This window comes from Bos indicus x Bos taurus, chromosome 17 (genome assembly GCF_003369695.1).
Source record: "Bos indicus x Bos taurus breed Angus x Brahman F1 hybrid chromosome 17, Bos_hybrid_MaternalHap_v2.0, whole genome shotgun sequence".
Taxonomy (NCBI): Eukaryota; Metazoa; Chordata; class Mammalia; order Artiodactyla; family Bovidae; genus Bos; species Bos indicus x Bos taurus.
In genome coordinates this window covers 18,923,966-18,944,595 of record NC_040092.1, presented here as the reverse complement: position 1 = coordinate 18,944,595, position 20,630 = coordinate 18,923,966, and the positions used below count along the sequence as shown (strand labels likewise).

Sequence of the window (20,630 nt, the reverse complement as noted above, 5' to 3'; positions counted from 1 at the left end):
TCTCCCGCGTTCCCGCGCCCCGGCAGGTCTCTGCCCTCCTCGCGGGTCCGCAACCTCTCCCGACCCCGCTCCAGGCCCTGCCTCACTTCCCTCTCCTCCGCCTCCTCCCCTATCTTCTCCCTGCCCTCAGCCGCGCCGCTACTTTCGTCTCCTCAGGCTCCCGCCTCCTTCCCCTCCTCGGCGCGCGGCCGAGCCCTCGGGGGCGCGCGGCGGGCGCGGGTGGCTCCGCGCCGGGGTTTCCAGAGGCCGCAGCCAATCTCCGCGCAGCCCGCGGCCGCGTCGCGCCCGAGCCGGGACCCGCCGGCTCCTCCCTCCCCGCCCCCCGCGCGCCTGTCAGGGCCGCGGAGAGGAGCGCGCGGCCGCGCCGAGCCGAGCGGAGCCAAGCGGGGGACGCAGAGCGCGGGAGGCGGCGGCGGCGGCGGCGGCAGCGTGGAGCCCAGGTGAGCCGGCGGGAGCTGGGCCGCTGGCCGGGGACGCGGCCGCCGCAGCTCCGGCGGGCGCCTTCGCCCTCTCAGGGTGCGGGACTACGGCCCGGATTGCAGACAAAGCCCTGAGGCCGACCCCGGGTTCCCGAAGCCGAGGGGACCCCACGTGCGCCGCCCCACGCCCCGCCACGTGGGGACGCGGCCCCTGGCGCCCCTTCCCCCGCGTCTTCGGGGCGCAGGGGGCCTGGGGGTGGCCGCCTCGGCTGGGCCGCGCCCGGCCCGGGGTGGCAGGGGCGGTCCCGGAGTTTGGAACCGTTGTCACCGGCGGTCGGGGCAGTTTAGGATTTCGGAGGCGGCCTAGGCCCACCCCCTCGCGTTTGACAGGTGGCGAAAGCCGGGGCGCGCAGGCGGAGAGGACTGACAGACTTTGAGCGACCCATCCCTGCTCCCCTCTTGTCTCGGGTGGGTGCACACCGGCGCCGTGGTGGGTTGGACATCTGGCGGCGGGACCCTGGACCGTCTGCTGTGGGACCGGGGGCTCCTCAGCCTCTCCTCTCTTGGCCCTCTCTGCCCCCGCCCCCTTCTCTCAGCCGGAACCTCACAAGCTTGGTCTTTTTTTGACCTAAATTCACCTCGGGGCCGCTGCATTCTGTGAACGCGGGGAGGTGCCTTCGCCGGTATCCTCCACCTGACTCTTGGGGACGCGGGGATGCTGGGCCCGGTCCCCGCTCAGCTTTGGTCTAGGTGCCTGGGCTGCCCGCCGCGCCCGCCGCCCGCCCCCCCGCGCCGGGTTCCAGCCTTGCGCTTTTCCTGGCTTCCCCACCCCCTGCACTGCCCAGTTTGGGAAGCGGGGTGTTTTCACAGCTCTGCCAGCGGCCCTGCTGCTCTCACTTGGTGCTGAAGAGGTGGCGCCGAAGCCCCTCCTGTCTCCTTGGTAAGGTTGGGGCAGAGGGATGATGCTTGCGGGGCCGGGGATCTCGGTGCCCGCAGTAACAGGGGCACGCTGGCCCGGGGTGAGTCGTGCAGTGCCCTCCTCCTCAGGGGCAACTTTTACCTTCCTCAGTCTGGAAGTTCCCACAACCCTAGAGATATCTAGAGCTAAATAGAGCTATCTATGTAGCTCTAAATAGAGTTTTGCTGTTATTTACCACCCACCTCAGGTGGCTCTGCCCCCAGGGGAGAGAGAAGTAGATAGCTGTGTCCCCATAGAGCCCCTTGTTCCTAGGGGGAGGCAGGGGCAGCAACACGGGGAGGGCTTTGCGGGAGTTACCCCCTACCCCGCACCCCACCCCGCCAAAGCGCCTCACAAAAACATTCAACTTAGGAACCAACTGTGCATGCTTCCTGGTGGGTCCTAGAACTTCTTTCCGGACCGCGGGTCCTAAACCCTTCCTGTATAGAGAGCAGCCTTTTGTAGGGAGAGCGCACAGCCTGTTTTTGTGATAAAAAGTAATGCCCATCTGATGGGCCCCTAACTTGGATAATAATAATAGTGTTCATAACCAGCATTTATGGAGTTCTCACTGTGTGTTAGATGGGCTTCCCAGATGGCTCAGTAGTAAAGAATCTGCCTGCCAAAGCAGGTTCGATCCCTGGGTTGGGAGGATCCCCTGGAGGAGGAAATGGCAACCCGCTCCAGTATTCTTGCCTGGAAAATTCCATGGGCTACAGTCCATGGGGTCACAAAGAGACATGACTGACTGAGAGCATGTGTTAAATACTATACTGTGTGTTGCAGGCATTATCCCATTTATTGCCTACCAAAATCTTGTAGGGTGGGGATTTTTATCTCCATTGTATAGAGATGAGGAAACTGAGGCTAAAAACAATCCTGCAGTTTGCTAGGAGTTAGCCCATTTTATAGAAAGGCTCAGGGAAGCTAAGTAACTTGCCCAGGGTCACACAGCCAACCCAGGCTGTGGTCCTAAAGCCTGTGCACTTTACCACCTGTTCTAGAACAGAGGCCTTTGCAAGGCTGCCCTAGGCTTCTTGAGGAGCCCAGAAATGTTTGCTAAAACAGCCTGAGGTGTCACGGTGGTGATGCTGATTGACTTGGGCTTGTGTTTGTTTCCAGGTTGTTAGTGGGCTGGTAGACAAGTATATTCACTAATAACTATGCAGTAATTCTCATCAGAGGTGTTTCCACCTTCCTGGTGAGCATTTGGAGAAGTGTGGGGGTGACTTTTGGTTGTCAAAATGAAGCTGAGCACTCCTGACTTCTGGTAGGCAGAAGCTGGGGATGCCAAATATCCTGCATGCAGGCCAGATTCACAGCAGGCGTGAAGAATTGCCCTGCCGTAAATGGCTAAGAGTGCTCCTGCTGAGAAATACCAGGAGGAATAAGTGCTGTGGAAATGAGGAAGCAGAGGGCAGTGGGGATTCTGGAGAAATCCCTTCTGGCAGGTGTGAATACAGGAGGCTTTCCGAAGGAGGTGTCATTCGTGCTGAACTTTGAAGGATGGGCTGAAAAGTGGAGATTGGATAGGACGAGGGAAGGGGTGTAGGATGGGATGACCTAGCAGAGGGAGCTTTCTGGAGTAACCTGGAATCCCCTTCTTGAGAACTGCATCCCAGATGGGCTGGTTGGTGGGGAAGCACCTCTCTCAGGAGGAAGGGATAGGCGGGTGGGGCAGGCCAAGCCTGTTTTCAAGGCTTTTTGGCTGAGATTTTAACGTGGGCCACAGAGTTGCCCTGACCGCATCATGAACCCATTTCATGGATGGGCTTGGAGAGGCTGAGTAGCTCGTTCAGGATCATGGTGGTTGTGGGAAGCATATGGTTCTCGTTTCCTGATGCCGGTAATTTCGGGCACATGCTATTTCAGATTTTCCTTTGGGTCAGAGGGCCTTGTTTTGCTATTTTGCACAGATGTTTTGCTTTTCCCAGTAGCTCCTCCCCTTTGGGCTGGGCCAGATAACCCAGATGCAGGCTTCGGCCTTCAGCCTCACTTCTGTGCCTTCTTAACTGGAAAGTTGAGGAAATCGCCATTTCCCTTTGGGAACTGACTTTTCTCCCTTAAGGCTATGCTTGTTATATACTGACCTGTTAGGAATGTAGGACCTATTGTGTCTGGCTTTCATTGAACATAATGTTTTCAAGGTTGTCCCTTGTTGTAGAATGTATCACTGCTTCCTTTCTATGACTGAATAGTCTGTGTATGGATACACTATATTTTGTTTTCTTGTATTGTTTCTGCTATAAGAGCTTCTTCTTTTCTTTTTTAAATTTTAATTAATTAATTTACTTATTTTTGGCTGCGCTGGGTCCTCATGGCTGCACTTGGGCTTTCTCTCATTGCGATGAGCAGGGGCTACTCTCTAGTTGGGGTGTGTGGGCTTCTCACTGCTTCTTTTATTGTGGAGCATGGGCTCAAGCACTCCGGCTCAGTAGTTGTGGCTTAGTTGCCCTGTGGCATGTAGAGTCTTCCTGGATCATTGGAAGGTGGATTCCCATCCACTGGACCACCAGGGAAGCCCCATAAGAGCTTCTTAAGGCCTTTGTACTTTCTTAAACTTCTTTGTACTTTCCTTTGCCTCCGCAGCCCCCAACTAATAAACTTCTGAGTACACGACATTACTTTGTCACTCTGTTTGCAGGGAGAAAGTGATGGAAGAAAGGTTCTCCGAAATCAACTGGAGACCAGCTTCCTGGAACAAGGAAACTCCCTTACTTTTCAAAACTCTCTCACTTCACCCTCCTAGCTCCAGTCTAAGCCCATCACTTCCCAGGTCAGCTCACAGTGTGATTTTCAGGGAAAGCCTGGATTTTATTCAGTTTCATTCATTTCAGTCATGATTTGTTAAATGCAGGTTCCTGTGTGATTTTTTTGGTATGTATATTGTGAGATCCTTTTCCAGGTAAGGAAATCCACAGAGTAGAGAAAGCCTCACCAGACAGATGGTGCTGGCAACCTGTGGCCAGGCATGGAGTCAGCTCAGGTCCTGATAGCTTTGCCAGGAAAGCCCACCAAGAACATGGAAATGGAGTGGTGTGATCAATGAGCTGGGAGGAAGCCCAGAGAATTCCAGTCCCTGAACCCCTCCTATATGATGGCTGGGAAAAGTGGAGCACAGAGAAGAAGGGAGAATGTAGTCTTTTTAGAGAGAACATTGCTTATGGGCCATGTTGTATGTTGGGCATTTTTCTAGAAGATTGACTCTACAGCTACCCTCTAGGTAGGTTGCTGCAGCTCTGTTTTACAGATGAGAAAATCAAGGCCCAAGTCCCCTGAGATCTGTATAGTTTCCTGACATACCTTCTCGTCCTGAGCACTCGTGTCTCCCTTGGCCTCCTTATGCTGCCAAACGATGCCCATGTTCTCATGGAGTGGAATCAACCTTCCCCAGGAGATGATGGTGTGGAAATGATTTCCAAATGGTTGTGCTCTCAAAAAAATAAAAAGATTTTGAATGGTTACTTTTTCTTCCTTCCCTGATTGGATCCCTTCCTTGATAAAACCAAAAAGAAGGGCATATTTAAAAGGAGCGCTGTTTGACTTCACAGAAAAGACCTCTGGCATTCCCTGCTGCGGGATGCTAGTGACCAAAACGGGGAAGGAATTATTTTAGCTGCCAGTGTTTTCAGTTTCAGTCATGTGTGTAGTGTTGCTGCTGAATTTTTCTTGTCAATTATGAAACATTTTAAGGATAGAGAAAAAAAAAAGTGGATAGAAGAAAAAAATTTTTCGTTGTTGACTGGCTCATGGTTTTGGAAGGCTGGAAGGAGGCCCAGGGGCAGAAGGGAGGCAGAGCAGGGTGCTGGTGATTTTTCACTGAACCCACACTTTTGGGAGGGGCTGGTGACAAGCTCCGTCCTGGGAACCAAGGAATGCTGGGACTTGATCCTTGTCCCTAAGGAGCGCCTGAGTGAGCGGTCTGGAACTGTTGAGGGTCAGTTTGGAAAAGATGAACAATTCTAGCATTTTTCCGTTTTGAAAAGGAAAGAAGAAAGAAAATGGGAAGAGTGTGTTGTGCCCCTACCCTCCTCACCCCCAGAAAGCTGCTGAGCAACTATTTTTATGTTGTCCCTTTTTATCCCTGTTGGCTTCTGTAAATAGTTGAGAGATGGCAGTTGCAGGGATAAAAATGCTAATTCCAACCTGGAGAGGAGACACTGATAGTCCCCCAAGGAAATGGGGAGGAAGGCCAAGGTCTTGCCCCTCTGCCCCTCCTGCTTGGGCATGGGGTGGGAAGTGAGTGGGGGTGGGAAGTGAGTGGGGGTGGGGTGGGGAAGGCACACAGTGGGAGGTGCCTGAGATAAGGCTCTGTTGGAGAAGTTTAACTGGGGAACCAGTGGTTTGGTTGGGGGGGCAGGGTGTGGAGGGAAGGACACTTCCCTTGTGAGTTTTTAAAACCGCTTTGGGATTTTGCCATTAAGGCCTCTGGCAGAGATTTTATTTAGATTTGTTCCCAGACAATTCTACTGCCCTCTGGGTCCAAGTGTGGGGGACACGATTGGACCCCCAGAGCCAGCTTCCAGCCCGTCTTTGCCCCTGGCTGGGGCTGCTTTGTGCTGAAAGCTGGGAAGGGAGGAAGCTAGATTTAGCATCACCTCCAAACAGCAGGGAAGAGGAAGGGAGAAGGGCTGTGGGTGGGCGAGGCCCGGATGCCTGTAGATTCCCAGTTGGCCCCCTCCCTCTGATTTGTCAAGCTGCAGAATGTTGGAGTCAAGTGTTTTATTTTCATTACAAATTGAAATTTCAATTGTTTCCCACTTCTTCCTTGTTATTGTCATCGTTTAGTCATGTCCGGCTCTTTTTGGGACCCCATGAACTGCTGGACTTCTTCCTTAGGTTGAGTAAAAGACTGGGAGGGATTCAGTGGGAGAAGAGGAAGTAAGATGATTCCTACCTCACTTTTCTAAATACCCCCAACATCCACACCCACACTTACCCATTCATTCATGCTCTTCAAGGCAAGGACCATCTGCACACACCTGACCTTAGGTACCTGGCATGAGATGGGGGATGCTCTTTCTCTCTGCGATACTTCATTATTGACCTAACAGTAGCGGTCTAGGAACTCTTAAGACAGGGGAGGTTCTTACTCTGCCAGCATCCAGGGCAGAAGGGGACACTGCAGGGGTCAGGGGTCATACCCTGGCCTAGCCTGGGACCTGCTGGGCTGCCTAGGAGAGGTCATCTCACCTCCTGGGTCTCAACCACTACTTTTGAAGCCCTAGTGTGTTGATTATGAAAGCTGTGAGAGTGTGTGCAAAATTCTTGACACAGATAAGCAAGGATGCGAAATTATAGGCACACTCTGCTTTTAATTTTGTAAAAAGTGATGCATATGGATAAGAATTAGAAGGGAAGATGGAAAGAGTTAAGTTAGCATGGTGTGATTAGAAAAAAATTATTTTAATATAAATTGAAGGGGCTTGAACTTGATAGCCACTGAAGTGCTTTCGTGGCAACAGCTTCTATTTAGGGAGCATTTGCTGTGTGCAGGGCCCTGTGTGGTGGTAGTTGAGGTAGGCATTGTTATCCTCAAGGTCACCAGCAAAGAAGGGCTGTGCCCTTGATCACAAATGCTTCCCCCTCTCTGGGAGCCTTTGATTTCACACCTGTACTTTCCCAAATCACTGTGTGATTTGGTACAGTTCAGTTCAGTTGCTCAGTTGTGTCCGACTCTTCGCGACCCCATGAATCGCAGCATGCCAGGCCTCCCTGTCCATCACCAACTCCTGGAGTTCACTCAGACTCACGTCCATCAAGTCAGTGATGCCATCCAGCCATCTCATCCTCTGTCATCCCCTTCTCCTCCTGCACCCAACCCCTCCCAGCATCAGAGTCTTTTCCAATGAGTCAACTCTTCGCATGAGGTGGCCAAAGTACTGGAGTTTCAGCTTTAGCATCATTCCCTCCAAAGAAATCCCAGGGCTGATCTCCTTCAGAATGGACTGGTTGGATCTCCTTGCAGTCCAAGGGATTCTCAAGCGTCTTCTCCAACACCACAGTTCAAAAGCATCAATTCTTCGGCGCTCAGCTTTCTTCACAGTCCAACTCTCACATCCATACATGACCACTGGAAAAACCATAGCCTTGACTAGAGGGACTTTTGTTGGCAAAGTAATGTCTCTGCTTTTGAATATGCTATGTAGGTTGGTCATAACTTTCCTTCCAAGGAGTAAGCGTCTTTTAATTTCATGGCTGCAGTCACCATCTGCAGTGATTTTGGAGCCCCCAAAAATAAAGTCTGACACTGTTTGCACTGTTTCCCCATCTATTTCCCATGAAGTGGTGGGACCGGATGCCATGATCTTTGTTTTCTGAATGTTGAGCTTTAAGCCAACTTTTTCACTCTCCACTTTCACTTTCATCAAGAGGCTTTTTAGTTCCTCTTCACTTTCTGCCATAAGGGTGGTGTCATCTGCATATCTGAGGTTATTGATATTTCTCCCAGCAATCTTGATTCCAGCTTGTGTTTCTTCCAGTCCAGCGTTTCTCATGATGTACTCTGCATATAAGTTAAATAAGCAGGGTGATAATATACAGCCTTGACGTACTCGTTTTCCTATTTGGAACCAGTCTGTTGTTCCATGTCCAGATCTAACTGTTGCTTCCCGACCTGCATACAGATTTCTCAAAAGGCAGGTCAGGTGGTCTGGTATTCCCGTCTCTCTCAGAATTTTCCAGTTTATTGTGATCCACACAGTCAAAGGCTTTGGCATAGTCAGTAAAGCAGAAAAAGATGTTTTTCTGGAACTCTCTTGCTTTTTCCATGATCCAGCGGATATTGGCAATTTGATCTCTGGTTCCTCTGCCTTTTCTAAAACCAGCTTGAACATCAGGAAATTCACAGTTCACAGATTGCTGAAGCCTGGCTTGGAGAATTTTGAGTATTACAAGTCACTCAGATTCTGTGTTTCAGTTTTCCTTATCCGTGAGATAAGCATGATAATAGTACCTAACTCATAAGGTTGTTGTGATGGTTAAATGAGATGATACATGTACGGTGTGGTAGTGCCTGCCACTAGGCCAGCACTAAAGACTAGTTATCACTATTATTGCATCTACAACTCCTATGGCTGCTGCTATAGTGATGTCATTAAAAAAAAAATTTTTTTTAATTGGAAGAAAATTGCTTTGCAATGTTGTGTTGGTATCTGCCTACAACAATGTGAATCAGCCTTAATTCTGTACATATCCCCTCCCTCTTGAGTTTCCCTCCCCTCCCGCCTTCCCACCCCTCTAGGTCATCACAGAATGCCAGGCTGAGCGCCCTCTGTTATATAGCTCCCTCTGTTATATGTCAATGCCACTTTCTCAACTTGTCGATTCTTGTGTTAAAAATACTAGTCAGTTTCTTCCCTTCATTCCATCCTGTTGATAAGCCCTTTCCTTCCCTGTTTTTGATTTTTTTTTTTCCTGTTAAAATTAAAAAAATTTTTAAAGCAACTTGAAAATGCTGGTGTCTGCCAGGCTGTCAGTGTGAAGGCTGTCAGGGGTTTCAGCTGCTTGGCAGTTTGGCCTGGTTGGGAGCCTTAAAGTGTAGGGAACTGATCATCTGTCAGGGAGCTTAGTGGAGAAGCTTTTCTGTCAATCAACTCTGTATCATTTATCTGTTAGGACTTTTGGTTGTAAATGTCAGAAAACCAACTGCAAACTAGCTTATGCAATAAATGGGAATTTACTGGCTCATGTAGATTAAAAACTCCTGGGGATACATGGACTGCAGGTAGGGCTGGATCCAGGTGCCACACAGTGTCTCCAACTTTAATTCTTTTCTGTCTCTCTCCTCTCTCTCTCTCAGCTTCATTCTAATGAAGGGTTCTCTCAAGCCCCTGGTAACTCTAGAAGTACATCTTCACTGCTCTGTGTTCCACAGAAAGAGACATTCTTAATACTTCCACAAAATCCTAGAATGAGACTTTAGTAGACTGACTTGGGTCACACATCCACTCTTGAAACAATCACTTGAATAGAGCAGTTGATGCCCAGTTGACCAGACTTGAGTCATAGTGGAACCCCTAAAGCTGACAGCATGGCCAGCTCCACGGAGTCCCCTTTGACACACAAGGATTGATTCCTGACGTGAATCAGGCTGCTGTTATCATACTAAAGGAACTTGGATGGATTCAAGGCCGGCTAAAGAAAACGTCTGACCTTCTGAGTGGTCTTGGGATGAATAAAATAAACAGTGACCTCTGGCCAGTATTTACTGAGTGCTGGCAGTGTTCTAGAAAGTTCTAGGTCCTGGAGTCCAATAAACAAGAAAGGGAAAGGCAACGCTCTTACAAGTTCAGTTGCACTGACATCTCTGTGCCCAGGCACATCTTCCCGAGGGCTGTAAGACACCGCACCTTCACATTCTCGCTTCTCACACAGGTTGGAGTGTCGGGGAGCCAGAGGAATGGGCTCAGGTATCCCTCTTTGTTAGAGATTTTGGCTCAGCCTGGACTTCCTTCTGGACACAATATGTGGACATTGCAAGGCTGTACCTGTCATTTTTAGCCCCTTTCTGAAAAACTCAACCAGTTTTAGCCCTGCTTGGAACACTGCATAACTTTGGGCAAATCAATAAATCTGTCTGAGCCTTCCTTTTCTCATTGGTGAAATGAAACGGTTGGAATAGGTGATCACTGACGTGTGCCCTTTATAGCACTAAGGTCCAGTGCATCTCAGAGTAGGGCATGTAGGGGCGAGATAGGTGGTGAGAGGTGGAAAAGAAGGAGCATGTGTAACATGGCACTCAGCCTGTCCTTGGCGTTGGGAAGCCAAAGGGGAGTGGTGAGGACTGTGGCATGCAGGCCAGTGCGTCTACTGTCCACAGCTACAGGGAGTTGTTCAGGAAAGAATTCAGGCCCAGTGTTATCAGTGTTCAGTTTTTCAAGAGCCTGGACGTTTTGATTTTTTATCTGAAATCTCCTGGCTCTGAAATGTTGGCATCTCATTCAAATAGTTTTAAACACAGTGTAGGCCAAGCAAAATACATTGGGTGACCCCATCACATGAGAGGGACTTTGGGCTCCAGGGACTGTGATGGGGATGGAGTCTGTTCACTCCAAAGCCAGCATTATGGGAATTCCCTGATGGTCCAGTGGTTAGGACTCTGCGCTTTCACTGCCCAGGGCCCTGGTTCAGTCTCTGGTCGGGGCACTAAGATCCTGCAAGTTGTGCAGCACAGCCAAGAATAAATAAATAAATAATAGATTAAAGAAAGAAAGGAAAAAAAAGCCAGCACCATCCCTCATGTCCTCTGTAAAGGAAGGACCCTTGTCTCTGGGGGAAATGATCAGTTTCAATGCCTCCAAACTAAACACTATACAAGGAGAGACAGTTTTAAGAGTCTGTGTCACTGAGTCTGATAAAGACTGCTTGGTTGGGCCAAGGCCCAGAATCTGGAGTATTCCAGCTGATGTCAAGTCTCAGCATTGTGTCAGCTGCTATAGCTGAGCCTCCCAGGTCTCCCACTTAAGTTCTGGGAGATACCCTCTGCATCGTGGCCTCTGGGGCAGCAGGCTTGTGTGGTTGGGTGGGGAGCTGTGTTAGTTTGCTAGGATTGCCATGACACAGTACCACAAACTGGGCAGCTTCAGTGATAGAAATGCATTATCTCACAGTCCTGGAGGCCGGAAGTCCAACAGGCTGAAAGTTCCAGAGGCTGAAAGTCCCAGAGGCCGGAAGTCCCAGATGGAGGTGTTATAGGGCTGGTTCTTCCCAGGGCCGTGAAGGAGAATCTGTTGCTGTCTCTCTTCCGATGTCTGGTGGCTGTTGGCAGTCCTGAGTGTTCCTTGACTTGTAGGCACAGGACCCCAGTCTCTACCTTCACATTCTCATGGTGTTCTCCATGTGGTGTGGGTCTGTCCAGATTTCCCCCTTTTCTTAAGGACACCAGTCATATTGCATTAGGATTCTGGCATATCTTTTTTGGGGGACACAATTCCATAACCCATAACAGGTGCTGAGTGGGGCCTCTGTGGCTTTGCCTGGGCCACCCCGCCTGCTCCCATCAGCTTCCAACAAAGTTCTTGTGCTCTGGCCCCCCCAGCCGCCCACTGTCCCCTGGCCCCATTCAGCTCCAGGGGTCTTCTTTCTGCTGCCTCCCCTCTCCCACCTCTTTCCTGGTGCAGGGCTTTCTCAGAAGATCTTTCCTCCTCCTGGAACAAGTTGCTGCCCCCTTAGTACCAACTCACCCTGTTGGTCTCAGCCGAAATGTAACTGCCTCAAGTGAGGCCTCTCTTGACCCAGACCCTCCCACTCAGACCGTACCCCTCCCAGGGTCCTTGTGTTGTTCTCTTTGATATTATCCTGGTTTTCTCCTCCAGTTTGTGCTTATAGAGTCACTTGTGTGCCTGCTTTTCAGAAACTACATTTATTCTGTTTATCTGGCATATGGTAGGTCCCCAGTAGTTACTTGTTGAAGGAAGGAATGGATGAGTGAATTTTCTTTTGGACTTCCCTAGGCTTCAGTTTCCCCAGGTGAGAGAGGATGTGGCTGGCCAAGCCTGTTATCCCAGGGAAGACATCATCTCTGGCCTTGGCAGCATCCACACAGCTATTTTGGGCCCCTCTGTTGTCCTGGAGTGTCTGCTGGGACCTCTGGGGAGCCTACAGAGGACCCTGTGACATGGGTCAGGGCATATCGCTGGCTTGCTCTCTGGCTACTTGCTGTGCTGAGGCTCCCGTGGTGGTGGCTTGGCACTTGGTAAGCAGGGCAGGTTGGAAACTGCCCCCAGGAAACGCATTTCCTGGAGGCCTGTGCACTTGGCTTCCTGGCAGAGGAAGGAGTGTTCCCTTCATCCTGGCCTGGAGCCCGGTCCATCTGCTCCAGGAAGGTTCTGGTCCTCCGTTTGAGCCACCTGTGAAAGGGGAGGGAGTCGAGGGAGGGGTTGCCAGCCAAGGGCGGTAGGGAGGCTTCAGGGCCTGGGGAAGGAACCATGGATTGGGCAGGAGGCTCGAGGAGGGGACTTTTCGAATTTTCTCAAACCTCAACTCTCCCCACCGCCCCCCCAAAATCGAGTGTTTAGCTGTCCCTCTCTTGCAGAGGGCCTGTGAGGATTAAATGATAACCTAGACAGAGCCTTAACCATGATTGGTAAAGAAGTGCTCAGTTGGATGTAGCTGTTATAATGCAAACCACTGTCTTGTGTGTGATTCCACCCCCCCACCCCCTACCCCCAGTGTTGATAACTTTCATCAGCTCCTTTAAAGGCTGTGACCTCAGAGGATATGTGACCTTAAAACCAATCAGACTCCAGCTTAGACTCTATGGGGTCAGTGGTGCTGAATGGCCAAGGCCTTGACTGCCAGGTGGCCTTGAGGCACTGAGGTTTGTGTCCCTTGAGGCTCTTTCTTGAGACCTGGACACACCTCCCCCTCCAGTACAGAGGTCCCGACTTCCATCCCAACCGCTGGCCCTGCCCCAGCAGGTGCAATTTTTCCCTCTCCTTTCTCCTCCAGGCCTCAAGAGCCAAGGCACAGGCCAGACACTAGCTTGTCATGGAGACTGATTAAAAACAGCTTTGCCGGGAGTGGATGGCTTGGTGTTCTTGGCCTGGAGTGGCGATCGATAAGCAATTGTTTTCCTGTTGGCAAGAAAAAAAAAATTCTCCATTAACTTTATCAGGTGCTGCCAGACTAGTTTTCTTTTCAGGAACTCCGCAGCCCTGTCAGAAGTGGCCCTGGGAAGGAGGACGGGCTTTTGGAGGAGATGTAGGCCCTTGATGCCAAGGCTGCAGAACACACACAGGAGGAAGAACATTCTGGAACACAGCCTGGCAGGTCGTGGGCATTCAGTAGGTTTTTGTTGGAAGAGGAGGTTTTTGAGCACTTTAAGCATGCACCAAACATGAATATTGAGTTCTTAGCTCAGTTAATCTTCATGACTTGGCTGAGTGCCCATTTTATAGATAAGAAAACCGAGGCTGCAACCCCAGGCAGTCAAACTTCAGGGGCTCTGCTTTTCCATTTCTGGGAAATAAGGATGATAAAAAGGATATGTAAAGTAACAGTGACTGGGACTATGGAGAACATTGAACTCAGGTTGTGTTCTTTCACTGAAGAGAAAGCCAAGACAGGGGAACCATTTAATGATTTTTTTCTCAGATGCAGCCAGAGTGGGACAGAGGGTTAGGAGACAGGGTCAACTCTTCCCTCCTCCAACTGCTCCTGCAGTCAGGCTTAATCATCCTAATTCCTCTTATGGTTACAGTTAACTTTCTTTTAAAAATTCATTTCTGAATAGTTACTATTTGCATACTTACTTTTATAGGAGTAAATGTAAATATAGTGAAAATTTAGTCCCTCCCACCCTGCCCCCAACCCCGACTTCTGCAAACTGGTTATCTTCTCTTGAGGCCACTGTTATCATTTTCTTGTGTATCTTTTCAGAAATATGCTGTGCATACTCGATTATGTACGGATGTACAGTCCTTCTCCCTGTGCCAACAGCAGCATGCTAGTGCCTTGGTTTTTTCCCATGGAACAGCATGTTTTGGAGCTAACTCATGTTAGGATGTACAGAGTCACCTCTTTTAAAATAAATGCATGATTTTTTCCTGGGCTACATTACCTCATTTTATTTACTCAGTCCACCATGGATAGTCATTTCAAACCACACTACCAACATAATCTTGTACATATATCATTTTTTATGTGTGAGATTGCCTATAGGCTAAATACTCAGGTACAGAATTGCTGAGTCAAAGGTATGTGCATTTGGAATTTTATTAGATAGTGGTGAATTTTCCTTCATAAGGATGCTACTAAGTCATTTGTTGTTTTCAATCTCTCAGTCATGCCTGACTCTTTGTGACCCCATGGATTGCAGCACGCCAGGTTTCCCCATCCTTTACCATCTCCCGGAGCTTGCTCAAACTCATGTCCGTTGAGTCAGTGATGCCATCCAGCCATCTCATCCTCTGCTGCTGCTTTCTCCTTTTGCCTTCAGTCTTTTCCAGCATCAGGGTTTTTCCCCAAAGAGTCAGTTCTTCACATCAGATGGCCAAAGTATTGGAGCTTCAGTTTTATGTCCTTCCAATGAATATTCAGGGTTGATTGCCTCTAGGATTGATCATCCTCCCCATGAAAATAGTGCTGTTACTATATTTTTTGTCTTTGCCAATCTGATAGTTGGAAAAAAGGTATTTTTTTGTAGCTTTATTGTTATTTTCTTAATTTTGGTAAAATATATATATAATATAAAATTTACCATTTTAACCGCTTTCAGGTGTGCAATTCAGTGGCCCTGTTTACATTCAGAATGTTGTGCAGCCATCGCTGCTAATCCATTTCCTGAACTTTTTCTTCACCCCAAACAGAAACTCTGTGCCTCTTAAGCAATGACTCCCTGTTTCTCTCTCCCCTACCCTCTGGTAACCTCTATTCTAAACGTCCTGTCTCTCTGAATTTGCCTGTTATCTAAGTGAAGTCATACAGTATTTGGCTTTTTAAATGTTTGGTTTGTTTCACTTAGCATGTTTCCAAGGCTCATCCATATTATAGCACATGTCAGAATGTTATTCCTTTTTATAGCTGACTGATATTTTATTGTCTAAACAAACCACATACTGTTTATCCATTCTTCCATTGATAGACCCTTGAGATGTTTCTAGCTTTTGGCTATTGTGAATAATGCTGCCGTGAACATGGGTGTATAAGTTTCTGTTTGAATCCTTGCTTTCAGTTTTTTGGGGTGTATGTATATATATATGTGTGTGTGTATGTATGTATGTATATATATATATATATATATGGAATTGCTGAGTCAAATGATAATCCTACATTTAACTTTTTGATGACCCCCCAAACCATTTCCTTGTAGTTTATTTATCTGGGGCTGTGCTGGGTCTGTGTTGCTGCATGTGAGCTTCTCTAGTTGTGGTGAGCAGGGGCTACTCTCTGGTTGCGTTGCTGAGGCTTCTCATTTTGGTGGCTTCTCCTGTTGCAGCGCACGAGCTCTAGGGCACACAGGCTTCAGTAGTTGTGGCTCGTGGGCTCCGGAGCGTAGGCTCAGTAGTTGTGATGCATGGACTTAGTTGCCCCACAGCATGTGGAATCTTCCTGGACCAGGGATCAAACCAGTGTCCCCTGCATTGCAAGGCAGACTCTTAACCACTGGACCACCAGGGAAGCTTTTCTTGTAGTTTGAATTTGCACTTCTCTTATTGTAACTGAGGCTGAGCATCTTGTCACATGATTGGGTACTTTGTCATTCCTTTACATGGAACTCTGTGGGTTCATAAATCATGCCATGTCTGGGCTAGGATGCTGTTTTTATTTCCTTAATGCCTTTCCCAGTCGTCTTTCCCTGCTCCACAAGGGACCCCCATCTGCCCAGTCATGGTCCAGATTGCATACATAGACATTATTCCATAAATACCTCTCAAAAATAAATAAATAAATAAATAACTCTCATAGTACTGACCCAAGAGGGCAGGTTGCATTTCTCTGGCCCTCAACCAGGCCCTCCAGGAAGCACTGGCTTTCTGCTCCCATCTGTGCTTTCTTCTCCACGACCCCTCACCACTGTCACCCAGTGTCCTAAAGAGATATCATTATATTCATTCATAAAATATCTCTCCTCGGTCCTCACTGTTTTCCTGGCACCTTCGTGATGTGGGTGATCAGTGTGGCGCTGCCATCTGTGGATGTACTTCCTGAATTCCAGTGGTACCTGTGACATTTGTCCAGCAGAATTTGTCAAACATACGAACCAAAGGTTAATATTCTGTCCCAGAGACAGAAGGAATTGACAGTCTGAGGGAGTGTCAATCTCTTTTTTTCTTTTCCTAAATTCATGTAACATAAAATTAACTTTTAAAAAATGTATAATTCAGGGACTTCCCTGGTGGTCTAGTGGCTAAGACTCTGCTCTCCTAATGCAGGGGGCCCGGGTTTGATCCCTGGTCAGGGAACTAGATCCCGCATGCTGCAACAAAGACCTGCTTCAGCCACATAAATAATTAAATAAATATTAAAATAAAAATAGTTTAAAAAAATGTACAGTTCAATGGCATTTAGTCCATTCACAGTGTTGGGCAACCATCACCTCTGTCTAGGTCCAAAATATTTTCATCACCCCCAAAGGAGACCCCATACCCACTGGCAGTCACTCCCTATTTCCCCCAACACCTCTCCACTCCTAGGCAACCACTAATCTGCTCCCTGTCTGTATGGATTTGCCTGTTCTGAAAACTTCATATAAATGGGATCATGCACATGTGATCTTTTGTGTCAGGCACCTTTCCCTTAGCATCATGTTTTTGAGGTTCATGGGGGTTGTAGCCTGTGTCGGTTCCTTTTTAGTCATATTCCATTGTGTAGACGGACCACATTTTGCTTATCCATTCATCTGTCAGTGGATGTGTGGGTTGGTTTTCTTCCTTTTGGCTGTTGTGAGTAAAGCTATTTGGGTATATACCTAGGAACAGAATTGTTTGGTCATATGGTAATTCTCTGTTTAATCTTTTGAGGAACCACCAAGTTATTTGATGTTAACTTCTTTTTTTTTTAGTCTCATGTTTGCCTTTCATCTTGCAGGTACTAGTTGGGGGCTGAACTAGGGGAACATTAGATCATAGGTATGTGGAGCCTGACTCTTCACACAACACAAATCACCCAGGCTCACATACTCTTTGAGCGCCCGTTCTTCCTCTGGTATGACCTCTGACCCCTTACTCCTCAGTTGAGAATTGTTGGCCTGAGATCAGGCCAGGCGACTGGACTCCCGTGTGCATGGTCTTCACATTAGGAGACCTGGACAAATCCCTCTCCCTCTCTCGAGCCACAGTCTCCCCATTTACAAAATGAGGTTATAATGGCAAACCAACAATGTAGAGTGCCTGTGAAATTATCCTGATGTGTGGAAGATATGTTATAAACTGTAAAGTGCTGTCTGAATCATTGCTTTTGTGAAATGATGCAGCCTAGAGGTCACCATGCAAAAGTGTTTCATTTCACCTGCCCAGCATTTTAAAATATTTAAAATAACTGCTGACTTAAACAAAAAAAAGAGATCTCATTTAACATCCTGGCTTTAGATCTTCTCTTGGGAAAAAAAAAAGAGAGAGAGAGGTGAGGAGGTAACCAGACAATTCTAGGCTCCAGTCCTTGCTTAACAACAATTGGCTTGAGCTAGAACTAGGTGCCACCTCTGTAGGGGTGCGGGTGCTCAATTTTGGGGGTTTTCTCATACTTGGTTTCTACAGGTTTGAATTTGGGATTCTTGTTTTGTGTGAGGAGGAGCTTTTAAAATAAGGAAATGTGAAACTACCAGGGGCTACTGTATAGTCCAGGGAACTAGATTCAGTGTTCTGTGATACGTCATAGGGCTTCCCAGGTGGTAAAGAACCCGCATGTCAATGCAGGAGACACAGGTTTGATCCCTGGGCCAAGAAGATACCCTGGAGGAGATTATGGCAACCCACTTCAGTATTCTTGCTTGGAAAATTCTCTGGACAGAGGAACCTGGCGGGCTGTAGTCCATGGGGTTCTCCAAGAGTCAGACACAACCAAAGCGACTTAGCATGCACGATGGGTCATAATGGAAAAGAATATAAAAGAATGTATACAATACATAACCGAATCACTTTTGCTGTACAGCAGTAACTAATGTAACTGCTGTGTAAATCAGCTATACATTAAAAAAAAAAAAGGATACAATGAGGAAAAGTGCCCTAAGCTCTTGTATATAGACTCAAAAGATGTATGATCACAGTTTATTAAGCTTTTTTTTTTTTAAGGACGTCAACTCAAAGCAGGAATGAAGTATGGGCCTGGGCCAGCAGGAGAGACCCCTCTTGGCTATAGCCCTGCCGCCTAGGGTCGGGGCAGCTGACCCTTCCTCTCCCTGCAGGTGGCGCTGCTGCCGGATGGGAGTGCCTGGGCGCGTCTGTGTTGCACGAGGTCCGCACATGCACCATGTCATCATGCATCTCTAGCCAGCCCAGCAGCGACCGGGCCGCCCCCCAGGATGAGCTGGGGGGCGGGGGCGGCAGCAGCAGCAGCGAAGGCCAGAAGCCCTGTGAGGCTCTGAGGGGCCTCTCCTCCCTGAGCATTCGCCTGGGCATGGAGTCGTTCATCGTGGTCACTGAGTGCGAGCCGGTCTGCGCTGTGGACCACGGCCTGACCCGGGACCGGCCCCTGGAGGCCCATGGCGGAGAGATCACCCTTGATGCCTCGGGGTCTCAGGCCCGGCCCCACCTCTCTGGTCGCAAGCTCTCTCTGCAGGAGCGGTCCCTGCTGGATGCCAACGGGCGCTGCGTCTATCCGGCGCTGCCCCACTCGCCAGTGGGCTCCCCGCAGTCCTCGCCACGGCTGCCCCGGCGGCCCACGGTGGAGTCGCACCACGTCTCCATCACTGGGATGCAGGTGCGTGAGCGGCGGCCCCTGGTGCCCTACCCTGCACCCAGAATGTCTCTACCTTGGGCTGGGGTCCCCTGGAAGGATCCCGGTGCAACCAGTTGACTGGAAAGGCTACCCTAGGAAATCCAGAGAGATGTCAATAAAACATACATGATGGAGCCAGTTATCACTGTGGACAACTGGGACCCCCCCGCTCTGGGCAGCCCTGTGGGAGAGTGTAGGACATGAGCCCCAGACTTATTCCACCTGAGGGCGAGGGAGCTGGGCCTTTTACACCAGCTGCTGGCAGTCCCTGGACCCAGAGCATCTTCCGGTCAGAGAGAGCCTCTAGCAAAGAGACCCTCACGATGGCAGGTAGAAGTTGTGCCAGGGACTCTGAAATGGGGCTGACGGGTCAGTGAGAGTCCTCAGCACTGTAAGTGTACTTCTCCCATGATTTTTACTATAAACTTCTGGGAGGTAGGTTGAAACTCAGATCCCCAGCTGGTTCACAGGGCCTGATCCACCCCTACCCCACCTCCTACCTTTGTACTGCCAACTCAGGGCTCCAACCTTACCCACTTCTTTGTCTTCCTCAGATGTCCAAGCTCATTCGCTCCCTTAGGCCTTTACCTTCTTATGCCCTCTGTTTGAAACCCCTCCCTCCTGCAGATCTCTTCAAGGCCATCTCCATCTGGCTTCCAAATCTCAACTCAGATGTCACCTCCTTGGAAAGGCCTCTCAGACACCCCTTCTAAGCAGCCTTCAGCCCCTCTCTGGCCTGTTGACTGTCCTTCATAATACTTGTCACCATCTGATTATCTGTGTCTGTTAAGTTGTTTATTGCTGTCCCCCTGCCGCCCCCAGCTGGGATGTTAGGAACAGTCCTGTCCACCACAGGGTCCCTAGCACCTGGCATAGTGCCTGGTGCATGGTGGCTCAAATTCCTTGTTGAAGGAAGGAATAAATTTGACTGGGAGAAGGCTGGAAATCCAGAATGACATTCTAAAGGAGTTGATATTTAACTACCTTCTGAGGGCTAGGTATAATTTTCTCAGTTGGAGATGGGTACACACTGAGAGTTCACTGCAGGGGAGTGAGCACAGCATGAGCAAAGACCCCCAAGGGAGAAAGCCATTTTAAAATTGTTATTGTTTGTTTCATTTCCTAGTTTATTAACTAGCCACAGGCCACCTAGGTGACAGAGGTAGTCTCATTCCTCTAATATTTTAGTTTTAAAAGTATGATTACCATACTCCAGCTAAGTACCAGCTATGTACACCAACATATTTCTTTTCCATAGAATTCAGGATAGGTTAGGGATTCAGTTAGCGAGAGTGTGGGGCCCCAAAGGGGAACACTGTGGCAACAAGGCTGGAGGGAGAATTTCCGTTTATATCAGCTTAGAGAAACAAATCTCCCAACAACAGTGGCTTTAACACAATAAGGCTTATTTATCATGTAAAATAAATGCATAGGGTTAGGCATTGGGTATTGGTGAGATGGTTCTGTTGTTGCTTTGGTCCTTAAAACCTCATGATGTCAAAATGGCTGTTGTGGCTCAAGCCTTCACAGCTCCATTCCAGGCAAGAAGAATGAACAGGGAAGGAAAGCAAAAGCTGTGTGCCTCCTGAGTCAGTCCTCTTTCCTGGAAACTCTACCCAGCAATTTCTACCTGTCTCACATTAGCCAGAACATAGTGACATGGCCACCTTAGGTGTAAGAGAAGCTGGAAAATTGCAGTTTTCCAGCCTGGACTGTTGCCACCCAGTGTTCCAGTTATAAGGAAGAAAGGAGAGACTGGTATTTGGTGGGCAACTAGTCATCTCTGCCAAGGTCAGAGCTTTCGAGGGTCTGAAGGCTAGACCATGAAGTCAGGACTTGACCCTGGAAACAGCAGAGAGCTGGGCTGATGTGGT

At 48.9% G+C, this 20,630-nt stretch overlaps 1 protein-coding gene across 4 annotated transcripts in view; it reads left to right on the top strand.

Annotated features, from left to right (window-relative positions):
* Positions 1–326: 326 nt before the first annotated feature.
* The window catches only part of CAMKK2 (calcium/calmodulin dependent protein kinase kinase 2), a 52,579-nt gene continuing 32,275 nt past the window's right edge, over positions 327–20,630 (top strand). For 2 of the 4 annotated variants that reach the window (XM_027566824.1, XM_027566825.1), the window contains exons 1-2: positions 331–440; positions 18,224–18,738. In XM_027566824.1, coding sequence (XP_027422625.1) covers positions 18,289–18,738 — 450 coding nt within the window. In that variant the 5' untranslated portion in view covers positions 331–440; positions 18,224–18,288. Of the gene's footprint in view, positions 441–18,223; positions 18,739–20,630 lie in introns of all 4 variants that reach the window. The other 2 variants (XM_027566823.1, XM_027566822.1) reach the window with 2 other exon arrangements.